Source organism: Rhipicephalus sanguineus, chromosome 8 (genome assembly GCF_013339695.2).
Source record: "Rhipicephalus sanguineus isolate Rsan-2018 chromosome 8, BIME_Rsan_1.4, whole genome shotgun sequence".
In the NCBI taxonomy this organism is placed as follows: domain Eukaryota; kingdom Metazoa; phylum Arthropoda; class Arachnida; order Ixodida; family Ixodidae; genus Rhipicephalus; species Rhipicephalus sanguineus.
In genome coordinates this window covers 39,976,338-39,992,678 of record NC_051183.1, presented here as the reverse complement: position 1 = coordinate 39,992,678, position 16,341 = coordinate 39,976,338, and the positions used below count along the sequence as shown (strand labels likewise).

Sequence of the window (16,341 nt, the reverse complement as noted above, 5' to 3'; positions counted from 1 at the left end):
CCAAGAGGTATCGCAGTAAAAAGCAAAACAGCCATTAGTATGTCACCGTGTCTGTGTTTTTTTACAGCGAAGCTGTTTAAGCCGGCCGTAAAGTGCCAACCCTGCCGCAATACTATCATCATCATTCACGGGTATGCGCCTCAGAATTTGGACAAATTCCACTATTGACCGCTACGGCGTAGCTTGTAATAACTCTGATGGGCGAGAGAACGAGCACAGAGAGTAAGACAGAAAGAAAGAAAGAGAGATGGAAAGAAAAATATAAAGAAAAAACATGGCTGATCCCGCTGCCGTAGGAATCGGTATAACACGAAAGTAAAACGTGTCTTCACAGACGTAGCTTAGCGTTTGTTGTGCATTGTTTCGTCCCAAGGGCGAAGGAATGAATGCTATAGCAACAAATTGTAAGGTCACGCGAAGAACGGCAAGCAGCTCGAAACTTGCAACGCGCTGCTCAAGCAGAAAGGACGCACGAAATTAACGTACAGAGGATGAGCGCGAACTAACAACTGTCACAACTCGACAGTTAAAGCGCGCTGGTCACATACAAAGGAGGACGCACGAAACGAACGCACAAGTATACACAGAATGAGCGGGAATTGTCACAGTTGTAACTTATTTGTGTATGAGCAGCGCGCTCCTTTCGCAAAAGCGGCCGCTGCAGTGAGCGAAGTGACCTTCGTTCTCTCAGTAACTTCAACGCAAACTTGCGGGGAGAGCGCAAGACGTACAAACCACCGCCATCACGAGGTAAGCGCGCGCACACGAGAGACCACGCCCTGTAGAGGCTCATCTCAACGCGTGGGGCGACGACCTTTAAAGTGCGCCCTTTGAGCCCTTCGCGCCATCTCGCTAGTGATAACGAAAGCACGCTGATGTACCACAGATCTCTGAGTACCGCCACCGGCAAATGGTGTATATAAATAGCACGCCGTTAGTATGACGAAAAACGTGCCGTCTGTGGTCGAGTCGTTTCGTTCTGCGCGCTGGGATTCGAGAGGTGGTAAGTTCGACAGCCGGTGACGGAACCTTTTCTTCTAGTTTTTTTCTTTGCCATATGTTCGTCTTTGTATTTTACAACGTCATAACCGTGACGGAAATACGTCAGTGGAGCCGTGCTGGACCCCGGCATAAAACACTTTCGTGTTAAAAAAAATTCTTGCCGAAAAGAAATTCTTCACGAGGCGGGATTCGAACCAGCGTACCCTCGATCCGAAGGCGTGTCCTAACCACTAGGCTATCCAGGCACGCTGTGTGATCATAGCATAGCCTTGTATAGTATACTGCAGCAAGGGGATGGGAAAGGGAAGTGAGCGTGAGGAGGAGAAATGTGATGGTGAGGAGGAGGGAAGGAGGGAGGGGCGAGAGTAAAGGACAGCACAGAAATAATGGGAAAGAGAGAAATAGAGAGAAAAAATGCAGAAAGAAAAAGAAAGAGAGAGAGAGAACGTCAGCGAAAGAGAGTTAGAAGTAGAGAGAGAACAAAGATAGAAAGAGGAAGCAAGCTTCGCGTCGTCTAGCGACCAGATACTGCGCCACCTGGCCAAGCCACGCATGCGCAGTAGCTAAGCCACGCCCACCAACGGAGACATCACGCGCAACCTCCGTTCTACAGTGCATAGCCTGCTTGAGTACACTACAGGAGGAAGCCACGCATCTCGAAGATATACGTGTCGGTCGACGGGGAGTACGAGCGGTGACGGGCCCGTGCTTCGCTGTGCAAAGCTTTGCGCGACTTAGTGTAAACTATAGTGTAAACTGCCCGCATTTATTTAGGGGCGAAGCACGTTAGGGTCAAGGCTCGTTCATTGTGTGGTGTCCGTACTCACGGCGCAGCACCGTGTAAAATCCCCTAAGAAAGGTTTAACAATAAACGAATGTCAATAATAATTGTTACAGAACAATATAAAACGCCTAGAAGCACAAACCCTTCATACTAGTCGGCCATATCAACGTAGATATTATGGACCTTAGTACTTAGCTTTGTCGTCGACGCTCTCTGTTCGCTGTCATGGTGGTTTGAAAACCGTTGCTATAGTCGAAACATATGCGTGTATGTGAATAAAAAGAAATGTTTACAATATACGAACGACAATCATGTTTGTGACAAAAAAATATAAAACACCTACAAGCACAAACCCTCTATACTAGTCGGCGACTTCAATGTACACATTATCGACCTTAGGACCGAGCTTTGTCGTCGACTCTTTATGCCAGTTTATGTCCCTAAATTTACATTATATGGGGCAACGCTCGGGTAACATATGTGAGACACAAGAAAAAGTTGAACAGTACACTAATATCAATCATAATTGTGACAGAAAAATGTAAAACTCTCACAAGCACAGACCCTTTTTACTAGCCGGCGACTACAACGCAGACATTAAGGACCTTAGGACCTAGCTTCGGCCAACCGTCATCATTCACTTCATGGAGATGCGTTCCATTTTTTTCGCACTTCATGTAAGCCATGTTCATAAGAAAAAAAAAATCACAGCATATCCACGGAGTGAATGATGATGAGTGGGCGAAGCTGCGGAGGTTCATCGGTAAACCGTGAATCTTCCGTGAATTCTGCCCAGTACATCATCACCGACGTGAGATCGGGCGCGTTTATACTAAAGGTTCGATGAGTTATGACGACTTGCAGCTCACTTTAATTTTGCATGTACGCTGTGAATTTTCATTGTTTAGAAAACCATTGCATTAGAAAACATCTGGCGTCTTTCGTTAAGCAGCTGGCGTCTTTTCGTTTTGCTTTAGAAACATCTGGCGTTCTTCCGTTTTGCTTTTACAAAACATCTGGCGTCTTTCGTTGGTTTATTTCATCAATAAACGGCGTGTTGAACAAAATATTTATATAGTTTAATCACGCACAGGAGAAATCTCACCAGGCACTACCTTGGAGGTAAAGAATGGCTGCTAATGGGAATGAGAGACAGAAGAAGTCGGCTTTTAGCTAACGCTGCGAATTTTTTATTGTTCAACAACGCACAGGAAAAATCTCCCACCGGCACCACCTTGGAGGTCAAAGCGTAAGACTGGTTACGCACTACGACTACGACTACGAGGGACGAACGGGTGCCGCCTTAAGGAGCTTCGCCCCTAAAAAAATTGGATCAGCTACGCCCTAGCGGTGCGAAGGCTGAGGAAACAGCAGGGCTGGTCGCGTTCTCCTCCTCCTTTCCGTCCTCCTCACCCTTACTTCCCTTTCTTATCCGTTGATATGCTAAACTATACGTGGCTATGCTATGCTTTCTTTCTTTCTATTCCTGTTTCTTTATATCTGTTTCTTTCCTCTCTCTCTATCTCTCTTTCTCTGTGTTTCTTTTCCCCTTTGTGTCTCCTTATTTTGCTCTCGTTCTCTCATATTGTTCAATGATATTGTTTCTATACGCAATCATATTGTTCGCATAAATGCTTGGTCTTCTGGCGTGCCTAGATAGCCGAGTGGTTACGACGCTCGCCCTCGGCCTGTGGGAAGTGGGGGTCAAATCCCGCCTCGCCAAGAAATTTTATTTCGTTTTATTCATTTATTCTGCTTGTCCTCTCCACTTCTCCTTTCCTTCCTGCAACGCGTTGGTAGGCGCAGACGTGCCAGGTGGTTGCTAGGCGACGCGCTATGACGTCAGAGTTACGCGAGTTCCTACGAACGGTTTGTAGCTGAGCTTCGAGTTGAAATTTGGTGTAGCGTGGGAGAGCCGCTGTTGATATTTGGTGTAATAAGTGTGAGAACAGCAATTGCGGAAGCGCAGCACTGCTGTTGGAGCCGAGTTGGCATGATGCTACGATTGACACTTCCTTTGTTCCAGCAGCACGCGTAGTACAAGTTTCTTTCGCAACTTTTCTAAAGCTATAGCTCACATGATTTGCGAACAGCTTGCGGTCATTAAAACGTTATCTTGCTCGTCACAAAGAGCAACGTTCCTCAATTCAAGCGTTTGTATTGCGCTAGTGCTTACTGTACAACAGGGTTCGACATAAAGAAAGATGTATTGCGCGTGTGTTTACTGTACACTAGGTTTACTGTACACTAGGAAAGATGGAGTCTCCATCAACCTGACGTGTACTTATCGGTTGCACGCATGTCACCGCTAGCCCTGAAGCAGTTGTCTTTGCGTCTGTTGGAATAAACCTACTTGACCGCAAGCATGTTTACACCGATGGCTCCACTAATTCCAACAGCTCTACCGGAGCGGTGCTTGTTCCATCTGATAACGTACTGTTACAGTTCAAGTTTTCTCACATCACGACTTCGACAGCCGCAGAACTCGCAGCGCTTCAAGGTGCGGTCAAGTACATCCTTCAGCAGCCACCTAATCGATGGGCCATCTTTTGCGACTCCAGGTCAGCCTTACAAACACTACGGTTTGCTTTACGGCACGGACTACACGAACAATCCGTGTACGAGATAAGGCACGACTACCACCAAGCACTCGAGGAAGGACATGTTATTATATTTCAATAGTTGCCGAGTCATTGCAGAATTGTCGGCAATGACCGCGCGGATGAAGCTGCACGATCGGCTCAAGACCAAGACCTGCGGACACCCATACCACTCTTGAGAACGGACGCCGCGTGGCGACTACAATCACTTGCACGCCGTATCACACTTCTACAGTGGAATCATCATCATTATCACCATCAGCCTGTCTACGCCCACTGCAGGGCAAAGGCCTCTCCCATGTTCCGCCAATCAACCCGGTCCTGTGCTTTCTGCTGCCACGTTATACCTACAAACTTCTTAATCTCATCTACCCACCTAATTTTCTGTCTCCCCCTCACGCGTTTGCCATCTCTTGGAATGCAGTCAGTTACCCTTAATGACCACCAGTTATCCTGCCGACGTGCTACGTGCCAGGCCCATATCCATTTCTTCTTCTTGATTTCAACTACGGTATCCTTAACCCCCGTTTGTACCCTGACCCACTATGCTCTCTTCCTGTCTCTTAAGGTTACACCTATCATTTTCATTTCCATCGCTCGCTGCGCTGTCCTCAATTTAAGTTGAACCCTCTTTGTAAGTCTCCAGGTTTCTGCTCCGTAGGTAAGTACCGCTAAGATGCAGCTGTTATATACCTTCCTCTTGAGGGATAGTGGTAGTCTACCATTCATGATTTAATAATTCTTGCCGAATGAGCCCCATCCCATCCTTATTCTTCTAGTTATTTCACTCTCATGGTTCGGCTCCGCGGTTACTACCTGTCCTAAGTAGACGTACTCCTTTACAACTTCCAGTGTCCCGCCACCTATCGCAAAGCGCTGTTCTCTGCCAAGATTGTTCCACATTACTTTAGTTTTACTATAGTGGAATACGCAGGGTTTTTCCAACGCGCGCGTGTATTCGGTTGACCCAAATTTGCAACTTCGTTTGCCATCAGGGCTCTCACGACGCGATGCAACTTTGCTGTGCCGCATGTGGTTGGGCGTAGCATTTACGAATGCGTATTCGTGTCTCATTGGAATGGCCAGCAGAACGGCATGCAATATTTGCGCCCGCGAGGAGAAGCTTGAACACATTCTATGCCACTGCCCATCATACCAAGCTCAACGAAGTAGTATGGAAGTCAAGCTCCGTCACCTGGATTCAAGACCACTGACAGAAAAGAAGATCTTGGGACCTTGGCCTACGGTCTCGCATATGCGCAAGGCCACGAAAGCCCTCTTGTGCTTCTTGAGGACCACCGGACTTCACGAGTGCCTGTGAACTAACAGCGCGAGTTCGTGTTGTGTAGTTTCACGCTGTTCATCCATCTCTTTCTTACTCTTCTTCCTTCTTCTTTACCCTTTATTTTCTGTTATTCACCCTTCCCACACCCCAAGTGTAGGGTAGCCAACCGAGCAAAAGCTTGGTTAACCTCCCTGCCTTTTCTCTTCGTATCTCTCTCTCTCTCCGCCCATGATGCCAGTGCCACGGTCGCTTGATAAAAAAACGCCAGGCCTGCGCTGAAACCGCAGCACAGTCACAGCGAAAGCAGAAAGAGCGGCGTTTCTAGAGCCCGCTGTAAGCTCTCTTGGGGCTATAATACAAGTACACTAGAAAGGTACACTACGCCATAAATCACAATTTTTGTAAATTTGGGAAACACCTACTAAGCCATTATACGTCATTCTGCGGAGAAGTGACGCACCAGGTACACGTCTGTAAGGCAATATGTGTACTTGGTTGAAGCGACGACTGATGACAATGAAGAATTAAGACTCAGCCTTTGTAATGGGTTGGAAGCTTTAAACGGCCCACCAGTTATGTAATTTGCGTTGGGTGACACCCGGTCGCTATTTCCCTCTCCCGTCATGCTGTATAACATACGTTGACGTGAGAGAGAGACGGGGGGGGGGGCGAAGAACTTTACTGAGACCCCGAGGAAATGGATCATGCGCTTATCAGCTCCCTTGGCAACCAATACAAGTGTACTTGCGAGGAACCCACTACGCTATAAATTATTGCAATTTTTGTGAAGTAGGGCACCAGGCACTGTGCCATTTTTCGTCATTCTATGGAGAGCCGTGGTACCTGCTAAATGCATGTAAGGCATTATGCGCACTTTGTTGATGCTGTGCCTGATGATGATGAAGAATTATGACAGAGCCCTTTGTAATGGGTTGGAAGCAATCAACAACCTACTCGTTGCGCAATTCGCATTGTGTGACGCCTGGTTACAGAATTCGCGTTGTGCGACGCTTGGTGCTTATTTTACTCTTCTACCATGCTATAATGGATATGCTAATGTGGTTCCTTTCCGACATGAAGCCTGTATAGGACCTTTTCGCAAAGCAGTTTCAAGCACCGGCATGGCTCAGAGGTTGAATACTGGGCTCCCACGCCGAGGGCCCAGGTTCGAGCCTCGTTCCACCCTGGAATTTTTTTCATATTTCGTTTTACAGCGAAAGCTGTTATGAGATCATCTCACCGGCCGTTTTTGGCGCCGTAGTTGTCCGCCGTCGCCGCCGCCGGTGTCCGTAACCAGTATCGCTCGAAATAAGAAAGAAAACGAAATAAGAAAAAAATTCGCATTGTGGCGTCACACACAGCGAATTGCGCAACGAGTAGGTTGTTGATTGCTTCCAACCCATTACAAAGCGCTCTGTCATAGTTCTTCATCGTCATCAGGCACAGCATCAACAAAGTGCGCATAATGCCTTACATGCGTTTAGCAGGTACCACGGCTCTCCGTAGAATGACGAAAAATGGCACAGTGCCTGCGGCCCCCCTTCACAAAAATTACAATAATTCATAGCGTAGTGGGTTCCTCGCAAGTGCACTTGTATTGGTTGCCAATGAAGCCCATAAGCGCATGATCCATTTCCTCGGGGTCTCAGTAAAATTACAATGATTTAGAGCGTAGTGGGTTCCTCGCAAGTGCACTTGTATTGGTTGCCAAGGAAGCCCATGAGCCCATGATCCATTTCCTCGGGGTTTCAGTAAAGTTCCTCGCCCCCCCCCCCTCCCCCGTCTCTCTACCACGTCAACGTATGTTATACAGCATGATGGGAGCGGGAAATAGCGACCGGGCGTCACCCAATGCAAATTACATAACTGGTGGACCGTTTAAAGCTTCCAACCCATTACAAAGGGCTGAGCCATAATTCTTCATTGTCATCAGTCGTCGCTTCAACAAAGTACACATAATGCCTTACAGACGTGTAGCTGGTGCGTCGCTTCTCCGCGGAATGACGAATAATGGCTTAGTAGGTGTTTCCCAACTTCACAAAAATTGTGATTTATGGCGTAGTGGGTACCTTTCTAGTGTACTTGTATTGTAGCCCCAAGAGAGCTTACGGCGGGCTCTAGAAACGCTGCTCTTTCTGCTTTCGCTGTGACTGTGCTGCGGTTTCAGCGCAGGCCTGGCGTTTTTTTTCTTATTTCGAGCGATACTGGTCACGGACACCGGCGGCGGCGGCGGCGGCGGACAACTACGGCGCCAAAAACGGCCGGTGAAATGATCTCATAACAGCTTTCGCTGCAAGAGAAAGTTGCAGCTTGTTGCGTCGCGCTGAAACACACACTCTTAGAAAAAAAATTAGTAAACAGTTAGTACATGCATGCATTTACTAGTTTCGAGCGTATTTTACTACCTTTACTAGCCAGCAACTAGTAAACCTCGTAAATTTTGCCGTTACTAACCTGGGAGCCTCTTTAGTGCTTTCACTAGGTAACTACTAAGGTACATGTGTTGCCAGATGCTTCGAAGAGGCTGTAGTGTAATATGCCGTAATTGTTATCGTCTTGTGCAAAATTTAGACAAAACTATAATTCTCTAGTTTATGTTGGAATAACAGTTTCGTGCTGCGTGATCGCATACATATATGATACAGTAGGATAGAAGATACTGGGTAAAAAATCATCGATTATTTCTCTAAATTTCATGGCTGCTAACCGGTACCGCGTGTGCTTTTACAAAGAAGGCACATAAATAGCTGTCAAGCTACTGTTCGGGCAGAACACCAACGAAAGAGAGAGAAAAAAATCTCGCCGAAAGAAATTGTTCTTCGCGTTCAATGACCGCGACATCGCGCGCAACCTCCGCTCTATGTAGTGCATAGCAGGGCTGCGCCCGATCGTGTCCTGAGAGTCATGGGGCGTCCTAAGAAAGTGCGCACTCCCGAGGAGCAAGCCGCGCATCTCGAAGCTAGACGTGTATCGGTCGGCGGGGAGTACGAGCGGCGACGGGTATTGCTTCGCTGTGCCAAGCTTCGCGCAACTTAACGCAAACATGAAGTTTTTTGTTTCTTTAGTTCGGTGTGAGTTTATCGCTACCCCCAACATCATATAGAACTGCCAACTCGTCCAATTTACTGTCCTTCTAAGTGATGATGCAAGCACGCAGGTGGACTAGAATTACGCCTAGGTCATCACCGTCGCTTGGCGGATCGACTCACCTTCTTTGCCAGGATGGTGATGCCTTGGTATTTAAACGGCTTGGTGAAGTCGATCTCCATCGACCTCTCCGGAGTGATGGTGAGCGGGGCGATGATCATGTCAGCGACGCCGCGCACCAGATCACCAACCATGCCGGACCAACGTTTGTACGTCGATCCGTTTACCTGGTAAGGAATAGAACCGCTCTTTTCTGTTACCTTGTTAATAATAAGAAGAAACCTGATCTATTAGCGCCTGCCAGTACTACTCCTTATTAAATTCTATGCTATGATTTAAAGAAATTTATCTAAACGGACTGGTTTTAGTTCACACACCTATGAGATGTGGAGGAGCGTTGGCATGCCGCAACACCACGGACAGACGTCCTGGCACAGCGTAGGATGGATTTTATGCAATCTCTATAGATTTGTATACACGTTCACTCGGATCTTTCTAAGGTCTGCGGCATTTTCACTATCTAAGAATTTGTGAGGAGCGCCATATGTCTGTCGTGTGCTCCGCTGGTGAGCGAGAATATCTCTTGTCTTTTTTAACTGAGGCTTGTTAGCGAGGGGCAGGTGCTCCGGTCGGTTAGTGAGTTCTCGAGCCAGAGCATGAGCCCTCTCGTTTCCTTCGAGTCCGGCGTATACCGGGCACCAAACCAGCCGGTGTCACTTCTTTTAAAGCGCTAACATTAGGAGCGTCAAGCAGGAAAAAACTGTGTGTGTGATCCCGGCAAAGGCGGTAAGGTAAATGGCATGAGCTCAAGTAGTTTGAACATTCAAACCAGAAGTGCAGACCGGAAGCAGTACCTGTGTAGATCGGAAGTCAGACAACTATAAGAACATGCGGTCAACCAGAGGCTCTTTATACAGAAGTGGGAATCTGAAGGGAACTTAAGGCGGGAAATTCGAAACGGAAGTGAGGTTAAGATTGAAAGTGGCCATCGAAACTGAAATAAAAAGAAAGCCTGGAGCTGGACACCCGGAAGTCACATCACGGACCGGGTGCTCTGTAAGGGCAGTTACGTATGATCTATGAGCTCCGTAACGGAAGTGGGAGGTGACTTCAAGGAGGAGGTTTGAAGTGACGTAACGCAGTCTGCAGAGAACCGCAATACCATGTGCGGTGCTATAGTACTGCTAGCTGATGCTAGGGCGTTTCTCTCCCACTTACCGCTTAATCGGCATTAAATTTTTTAAACGCCGACACAACTTCTGCCTCTACGGATACAGGGGTGTTCAAAAGTTCCCAGGCCGACCTGGCATAGGATTACATGAGGTAGCCGTCTCCTGTACTTTTGCTTCTTGCGTAGAAAATATAACAGACCACATGAATAAGAAACCTTGAGTGGGCATTGTTGGACAAGTCCTGTTACTGATCGTAGGTTCATCACTACTATAGTAATACGGCAGTGGGCCACGCAGCACTTGAAGCGACATCTGGATTGCGAAGATGTCCCTTATCATGTGATTCAGAGATCGGTGATATCGGAGTATAAAAGTCAGATTTAACCCATACTTACAAAATCAAACGTTCCGTACTGCCCGTCTTGGACTTGATATAACGTGTACGTAAAGTTGAGTTTTTGGGCAAGGCTCCTCAGGAGATCCATGCAGTATCCCTCGCAACAGTAGGGATAAGCAATACCTGAAAAAAAAAAAAAATGCAGAGAAAGGTTACGGTAAAGCAAGCCCAAGGAAATCTCGCTTGCCAGATAAAATAGGATGTATAAGACCACTATGGGATCCGGTCTCCAATGTGCTTGTCACGAACAGGCAATGCTGAGACTGTTAAATAAAAAAAAGTCTGTGTATATCGCGTAAAACGATGCATTTGACTGTGCGAGTACTACAAGAATGTTGGTGATGCAATAAACTGGCATTTGGTGCATCTATACTGAAATTTAGGATTTGCCAAAACCTCATTAATGCAGGAAAACATGTTCACAGCCTTCCTCAGTACTTCAAGACAAGGCTGCACAAGCTTTGAGGAAGTCTTTCAAGTTGAAGCCGCGCTTAGTCTCTCGTCGCGCTTATTTTTTAAGCTTCTAGCATTCCTTACGCGATCGGTGTACGTGCTTTTGCACAACTACGCCACGCTTAATGATTGCTTTCTGAGTTCTTACGAGATTGCTATCCTGCTTTGAAACTTTTCACAAACGTGTTAATAAAGAACTTATTAAGATCTTATCACGGACGACATAGGCTCCACCAGGCACGTACGACATAGCTGGTTTTATCAGCGGAGCTGTTCTAGGTAAGGATGGGCGAATATTCGGGCGTTTCGAATGTTCGAACGAATATTAGAGTATACGAATTCGCTTCGATAGGAATTTAGATTATTCGAAATTTCGAAGTATTCGAAATGAACGAATATATGTATACAATTGACCGAACATAACCCCCTGTAAAGGAGGTTTCACTGCATTGTCTGAATGCTATGCCGCAAAACAATCTATCCAGGGGAAATCTGCACTGCCGCGAAGCCACACTTCAAGGTTAAATGTACATATTTTTTTAAGTTTAAAAGCGCGTTATATAGGCTTATATGCGCTAAGTATAGTAATTTTTAAATTGTAACGTATTGCACCACTTATAACTTGCACCCTACTGCTATTCAAATCTTGGTGCTATTCAAGGCTGCTTCCACTTCATTTCAAACCAAAAAGGTGTCATTCACTCATACCTAGTTCGAATCCTTAAAAATATTGTGCAAGGGTCATGACAAAAATGCTAATTTTTCTTAATAATATGCGGTAAATACTATTCGAACTATTCGATTCGAAATTATTCGACCGAATCACTATTCGCTTCGGATTCGCTTCGAACCTTAAATTTACTATTCGCCCATCCCTGGTTCTAGGGCTTGACCTGACGACAGATGAGCGTCCCTGTCGCGTGTCACGCTCCGGTTCCCAAATACACCCATAGATGGCGTAACTGTCTCGGTAGCGGGAGAAGTGGTAGCAGCGCAGTAGAAAGTGAAGGGCGGCTCGAGCGTGAATAGGGCCTAAAGTCACTGTAGCGAAGGCGGCTGTGGAAGGAGCTGCCACACTCCCTTTCCGGTGCATCTCTACTCTACAAATAACGTAATCACAGATACCCACACAAAATAAAAAAAACATCGCAGAAAATCACAAGAGAAACACAGCAGAACCGCAGCTCTACTGTTTCTCTAGATGTCACACTGGGTGGATGTGGGCCAAGTTTTTTTTTGTACGTGACATTACAGAAGCTCTTTGTATTACAGAACTTGGCTTGTACGATGAACGATAGACAGACGCGCTAGAGAAAGAAACAAACGTGTGAACAAAGCAAAAAAGAAGAAAATACATCAGCAACGAAGATTTCGGTAATGTCGTATCTTGTGCTTTGAGCGTCCACACATGTGAATAAATTAGGTTTATAAAGACGACGCTAAAGTAAGGCGGTGTTGTATACGAGAAGCTACGACAAAATTATACAAAAAAAAAGAAACGACGCACGGGTCAGTTTTTCAGTTTTAAGTTTTTAAAACACATTTCCTCCTTGGTTTTTATTTTTATCAAAGAAGGTCATGACAGACCTTTTATCTACCACTGGAAAGGGACGGGAAACCATTTTTTTCCACGGGCGCCTTATTTCGAGAGATAAAATGATCCATCGCTTTTCAAATCAGGACTGATGCCGTAGCGAAAAATAAGGAAACAAATGCCGAAAGCACCGCCACGTAGTGAGTGAGGGGCTGAAGAATCAAGCCTGAACAAAAATAAAAGTAGAGAAATGGAAGAAGAACAGCACTAAGATAAAGAAGATTCACAAGACAAAAATCGCAAACGAGGAAGCACAGAGCACGTGTGCCAATGTATGGATAGATACCCCAGTTTTTCTCCTTTCAAGATCCAACCCAAAACAAAAAAAAAAGTCTTGCAGTAATGAATGAAGCAGGCCGAAGAATAGGAGGAATTAATTTGGGCAGACAACGGCTCTGGCGCCAACAATCGCTGCTCTACGCGGAACGTGAGACGAAGTAAAAGGCGCAGGTGAAACCACAGCAAAAAAAAAAAAAATAAATAAAAAATCAAGGAAGAAGAAACGGAGCTGCGAACAATCTGGCCACAGGTTTTCACTGATGGGAGCCCCCCCTTTTTTTTTCTTGATGAGAGACGAGAGCTCGGCATTGATTTAACGGGCTATTTTTCTTTCGCGTCTTCAGCGCGCCATTCATTGCGTTATTGCTCCTGACAGGTCGTTGCTGTTTTATTCGTGTTTTTGCCCTTTCAACGCACCCCTCTTTCCTGCCACCTTGATTGTGTTTGTGTTCCCCCGAGGCCCTCAGGTGGTGTGCACTCGCGAGCATTTTAGTTTATTTCGATTTTCTTTTCTTTGACGGGGAACCAGATTTCGCGCTGTTCGGCCTCTTGTGTAACCTACGTCGCCATTGGTATTGTGCGCAGAATAGAGAAGGTATTTTCTTTGTCGTTCATGCTGGAGACACCAGTGTTAACACATGACTTAGCGCTGGCTTTTACTTGATCCCACTGCAAACATGGTGTTTATAATAGATCGCTTCAAAGTTAAAGGAGACGAGCTTGTAACAAGCGTGGACTATGAGGGTTTTCCGTGAGGTGACTAACAGAAAAGAAAAAAAAAAAACACGGAGAACGATTAAAAATTGTTAGCAACAACGCTTATATACGCAAAGAGGTATGTACTGACTGTGCTGTACATGTGCCATTTATCTATTAGCACCTGGTCCCTTCTGTATTGAGTTGAGCCGATTGCTACACGGTACGCGTGTTTCACATTTCTCTTGCCCCAGAAACTACATACATACATACATACATACATACATACATACATACATACATACATACATACATACATACATACATACATACATACATACATACATACATACAGACATACACATACATACATACATACATACATACATACATACATACATACATACATACATACATACATACATACATACATACATACATACATACATACATACATACATACATACATACATAGTTGTCATACACATGCCAAGAAGTTTTTAGACTAGAATTGTTCATTTTTTTATTCATGTAAGTGCCCATGAACAGCCCACGGGGCCTTGGTGATGGTACATCTTGACAAAATCACATAGCAGACTGAAAGTAATACAGCATACAATCGTAGAAGAAATATAAACGTTCTCAAAATTGAAGCAAAGCATTAATAGTCAGCCAAAAAAGGAACACACGAGCGAAGAAAATACATAAAACATGGTTGATCCCTCTATTAGGAATCGGTATAACACGAAAGTAAAACGTGTCTTCACAGACGTAGTTGAGCGTTTGTTGTGCATTGTTTCGCCCCGACAAGTTGTAATGTCACGCGAAGAACGGCAAGCAGCTCGAAACTTCCGACGCGTTGCTCAAGCAGAAAGGGCGCACGGAACGAACATACACAAGATGAGCGCGAACAAACAAATGTCACAGCTCGACAGTTAAAGCGCGCTGGTCAAATACAAAGGAGGACGCACGAAACGAACGCACAAGTATACACAGGATGAGTGCGAACTGTCACAGTTGTAGCTTATTCGTTTGTGAGCATCGCGCTCCTTTCGCAAAAGCGGCCGCTTGGGTGAGCGAAATGACCTTCGTGCTCTCTGTAACTTGAACGCACACTTGCGGTGAGAGCGCAAGACGTACAAGATAAGCGCGCGCGCAGGAGCGACCACGCCCAGTACAGACACACGCTCATCTCAACGCGGGAGGGGGGGGGGGGTGCGACGACACTTAAAGCGCGTTCTTTGAGCCCCTCGCGCCATCTCGCTAGTGATAACGAAAACACACTGATGTACCCTGATCTCCGAGTACCGCCGCTGGCAAGTGGTGTATATATATAGCACGCCGTTAGTATGGCGAAGAACGAGCCGTTTGTGGCGGAGTCGTTTCGCGCAGCGTGCTGGGGATCGAGAGGTCGCGAGTTCGATTCCAGGTGACGGAACTTTTTCTTCTCGTTTTTTCTTTGCCATATGTTAGCCTTTATATTTTATAACGTCATATCCGTGACGGAAATGCGTCAGCAGAGCCGTGGTGGACCCCGGCATAAAACACTTTCGTGTTAAAAACGTCATCAAGCAGCTGACGTAGTATGCATATGTGAAGAGGCAAGTGTGTGCATTTGTACCGTCTGTGCTGTTGGTCCATGGACAGAGTATCTCGGATGGCAGGCACTGAGACTCGTCCGCGACAGGCCTCACCCACACGAAGGGCCTCTCGGCGATGGTGGCGACGCGCAGGTGCTTGGGGATCACGTAACCCAGCGGCGTCTCCGTCTGCCGCCCGGGCCAGACCATCTTCTCCAGCTCCAGCTCGAGCTCCATGCTCATGGACCACTGCGTGCACCGTCTCTTATTAGCTGCTGTGTAGGTGCTGCCTATTAGGAAATCGGGCAGTTAACATGTACGTAGTATTACCGAAAATGCTTCAGTATAATATATAGTTTTCCTAGCCAATTCCGCCGAGGTAAACTTTCGTTTCCATTGGTCTCTAATGAGACATTTTAAGTGTGAATGGGTGAAAATGGGGCCAGTTTTGTGTTCGTGTGAGCGCTACGTGTATCGCATTTCTCGCTCAACACTTGAAGTATAGAATAAGACAGGCCACCAGCCACGCTTGCATCTACAGCTTCTCATAGAAGTCAGCATATCTCCGTGCTTTTCACTAATTTATTCATCCAGCCAGATTGCAAGTTATCCCGCGGTGTGTTTCAGTGATCTGCACGTGATCAACCCCAGATCAATAGAAATATGCTATTCGCCGTAGGTAGCTGAAAATATCCCCGCCATATTCACAAATGAATGATGATGAGTGGGGCGAAGCTCCGGAGGTTATCGGTGAAACCGTGAAATCCTCCGCACATTCGATCGATCATCATATAAAGATGTGACACGTTGTTGTAGTGTGATTGTATATATACACTATATACACTATATACACAATGTTTATTATTTACATATCGAGCCGCTACCAGCACCGAGGTGGCGGCATCGCGAGCCCTCGGCGCTGGTGGTGGCTTGTGCTTGCTGTCGGAGCTGGCGTATCTCTTCGGCCTCGCGAACTCTCACCGCAGGGTCCTGGCGGCGAGCCCGCGTTGCTGCTGCATTGCGAGACCTTCGCGCTGCTGCCTTTGCTTCTTCGGTGTTCATAATGAGTAACGGTAGCGAAGTGCACTCTGAGTGAGCTCCTGGCGAAGAGAGAGGAAGCGCGCCGAGAGCGAGCGCCATATATAGTTGCGGCCCTCTAGCGGTCTCCTACCAAACTAGAGCACGTGCCGAGAGTGGAGCGAGTGCCGCCTGAGAGGCGGCACGCCATCTAGTGAGCGATCCCGAAATCAACGGAGAGCACAGCTGCGCCTCTAGAGGGAGCAATGAGAACTAGCGTACACGGCAGGATCGACAAGAGACAAGCCCCCAGCTAAAGGAGCTTGGCCCCTAAA

General features: G+C 46.5%; 1 protein-coding gene across 1 annotated transcript in view; it reads right to left on the bottom strand.

Annotated features, from left to right (window-relative positions):
• Window positions 1-16,341, bottom strand: part of LOC119401758 (glutamate [NMDA] receptor subunit 1) — a 155,157-nt gene that overhangs the window by 18,343 nt on the left and 120,473 nt on the right. Inside the window, exons 10-12 of the mRNA XM_037668723.2 lie at window positions 15,031-15,238; window positions 10,386-10,510; window positions 8,881-9,045 (exon numbers count right to left, since the gene is read on the bottom strand). Of these exons, the coding sequence (XP_037524651.1) occupies window positions 8,881-9,045; window positions 10,386-10,510; window positions 15,031-15,238 (498 nt within the window). The remainder of the gene's footprint in view (window positions 1-8,880; window positions 9,046-10,385; window positions 10,511-15,030; window positions 15,239-16,341) is intronic.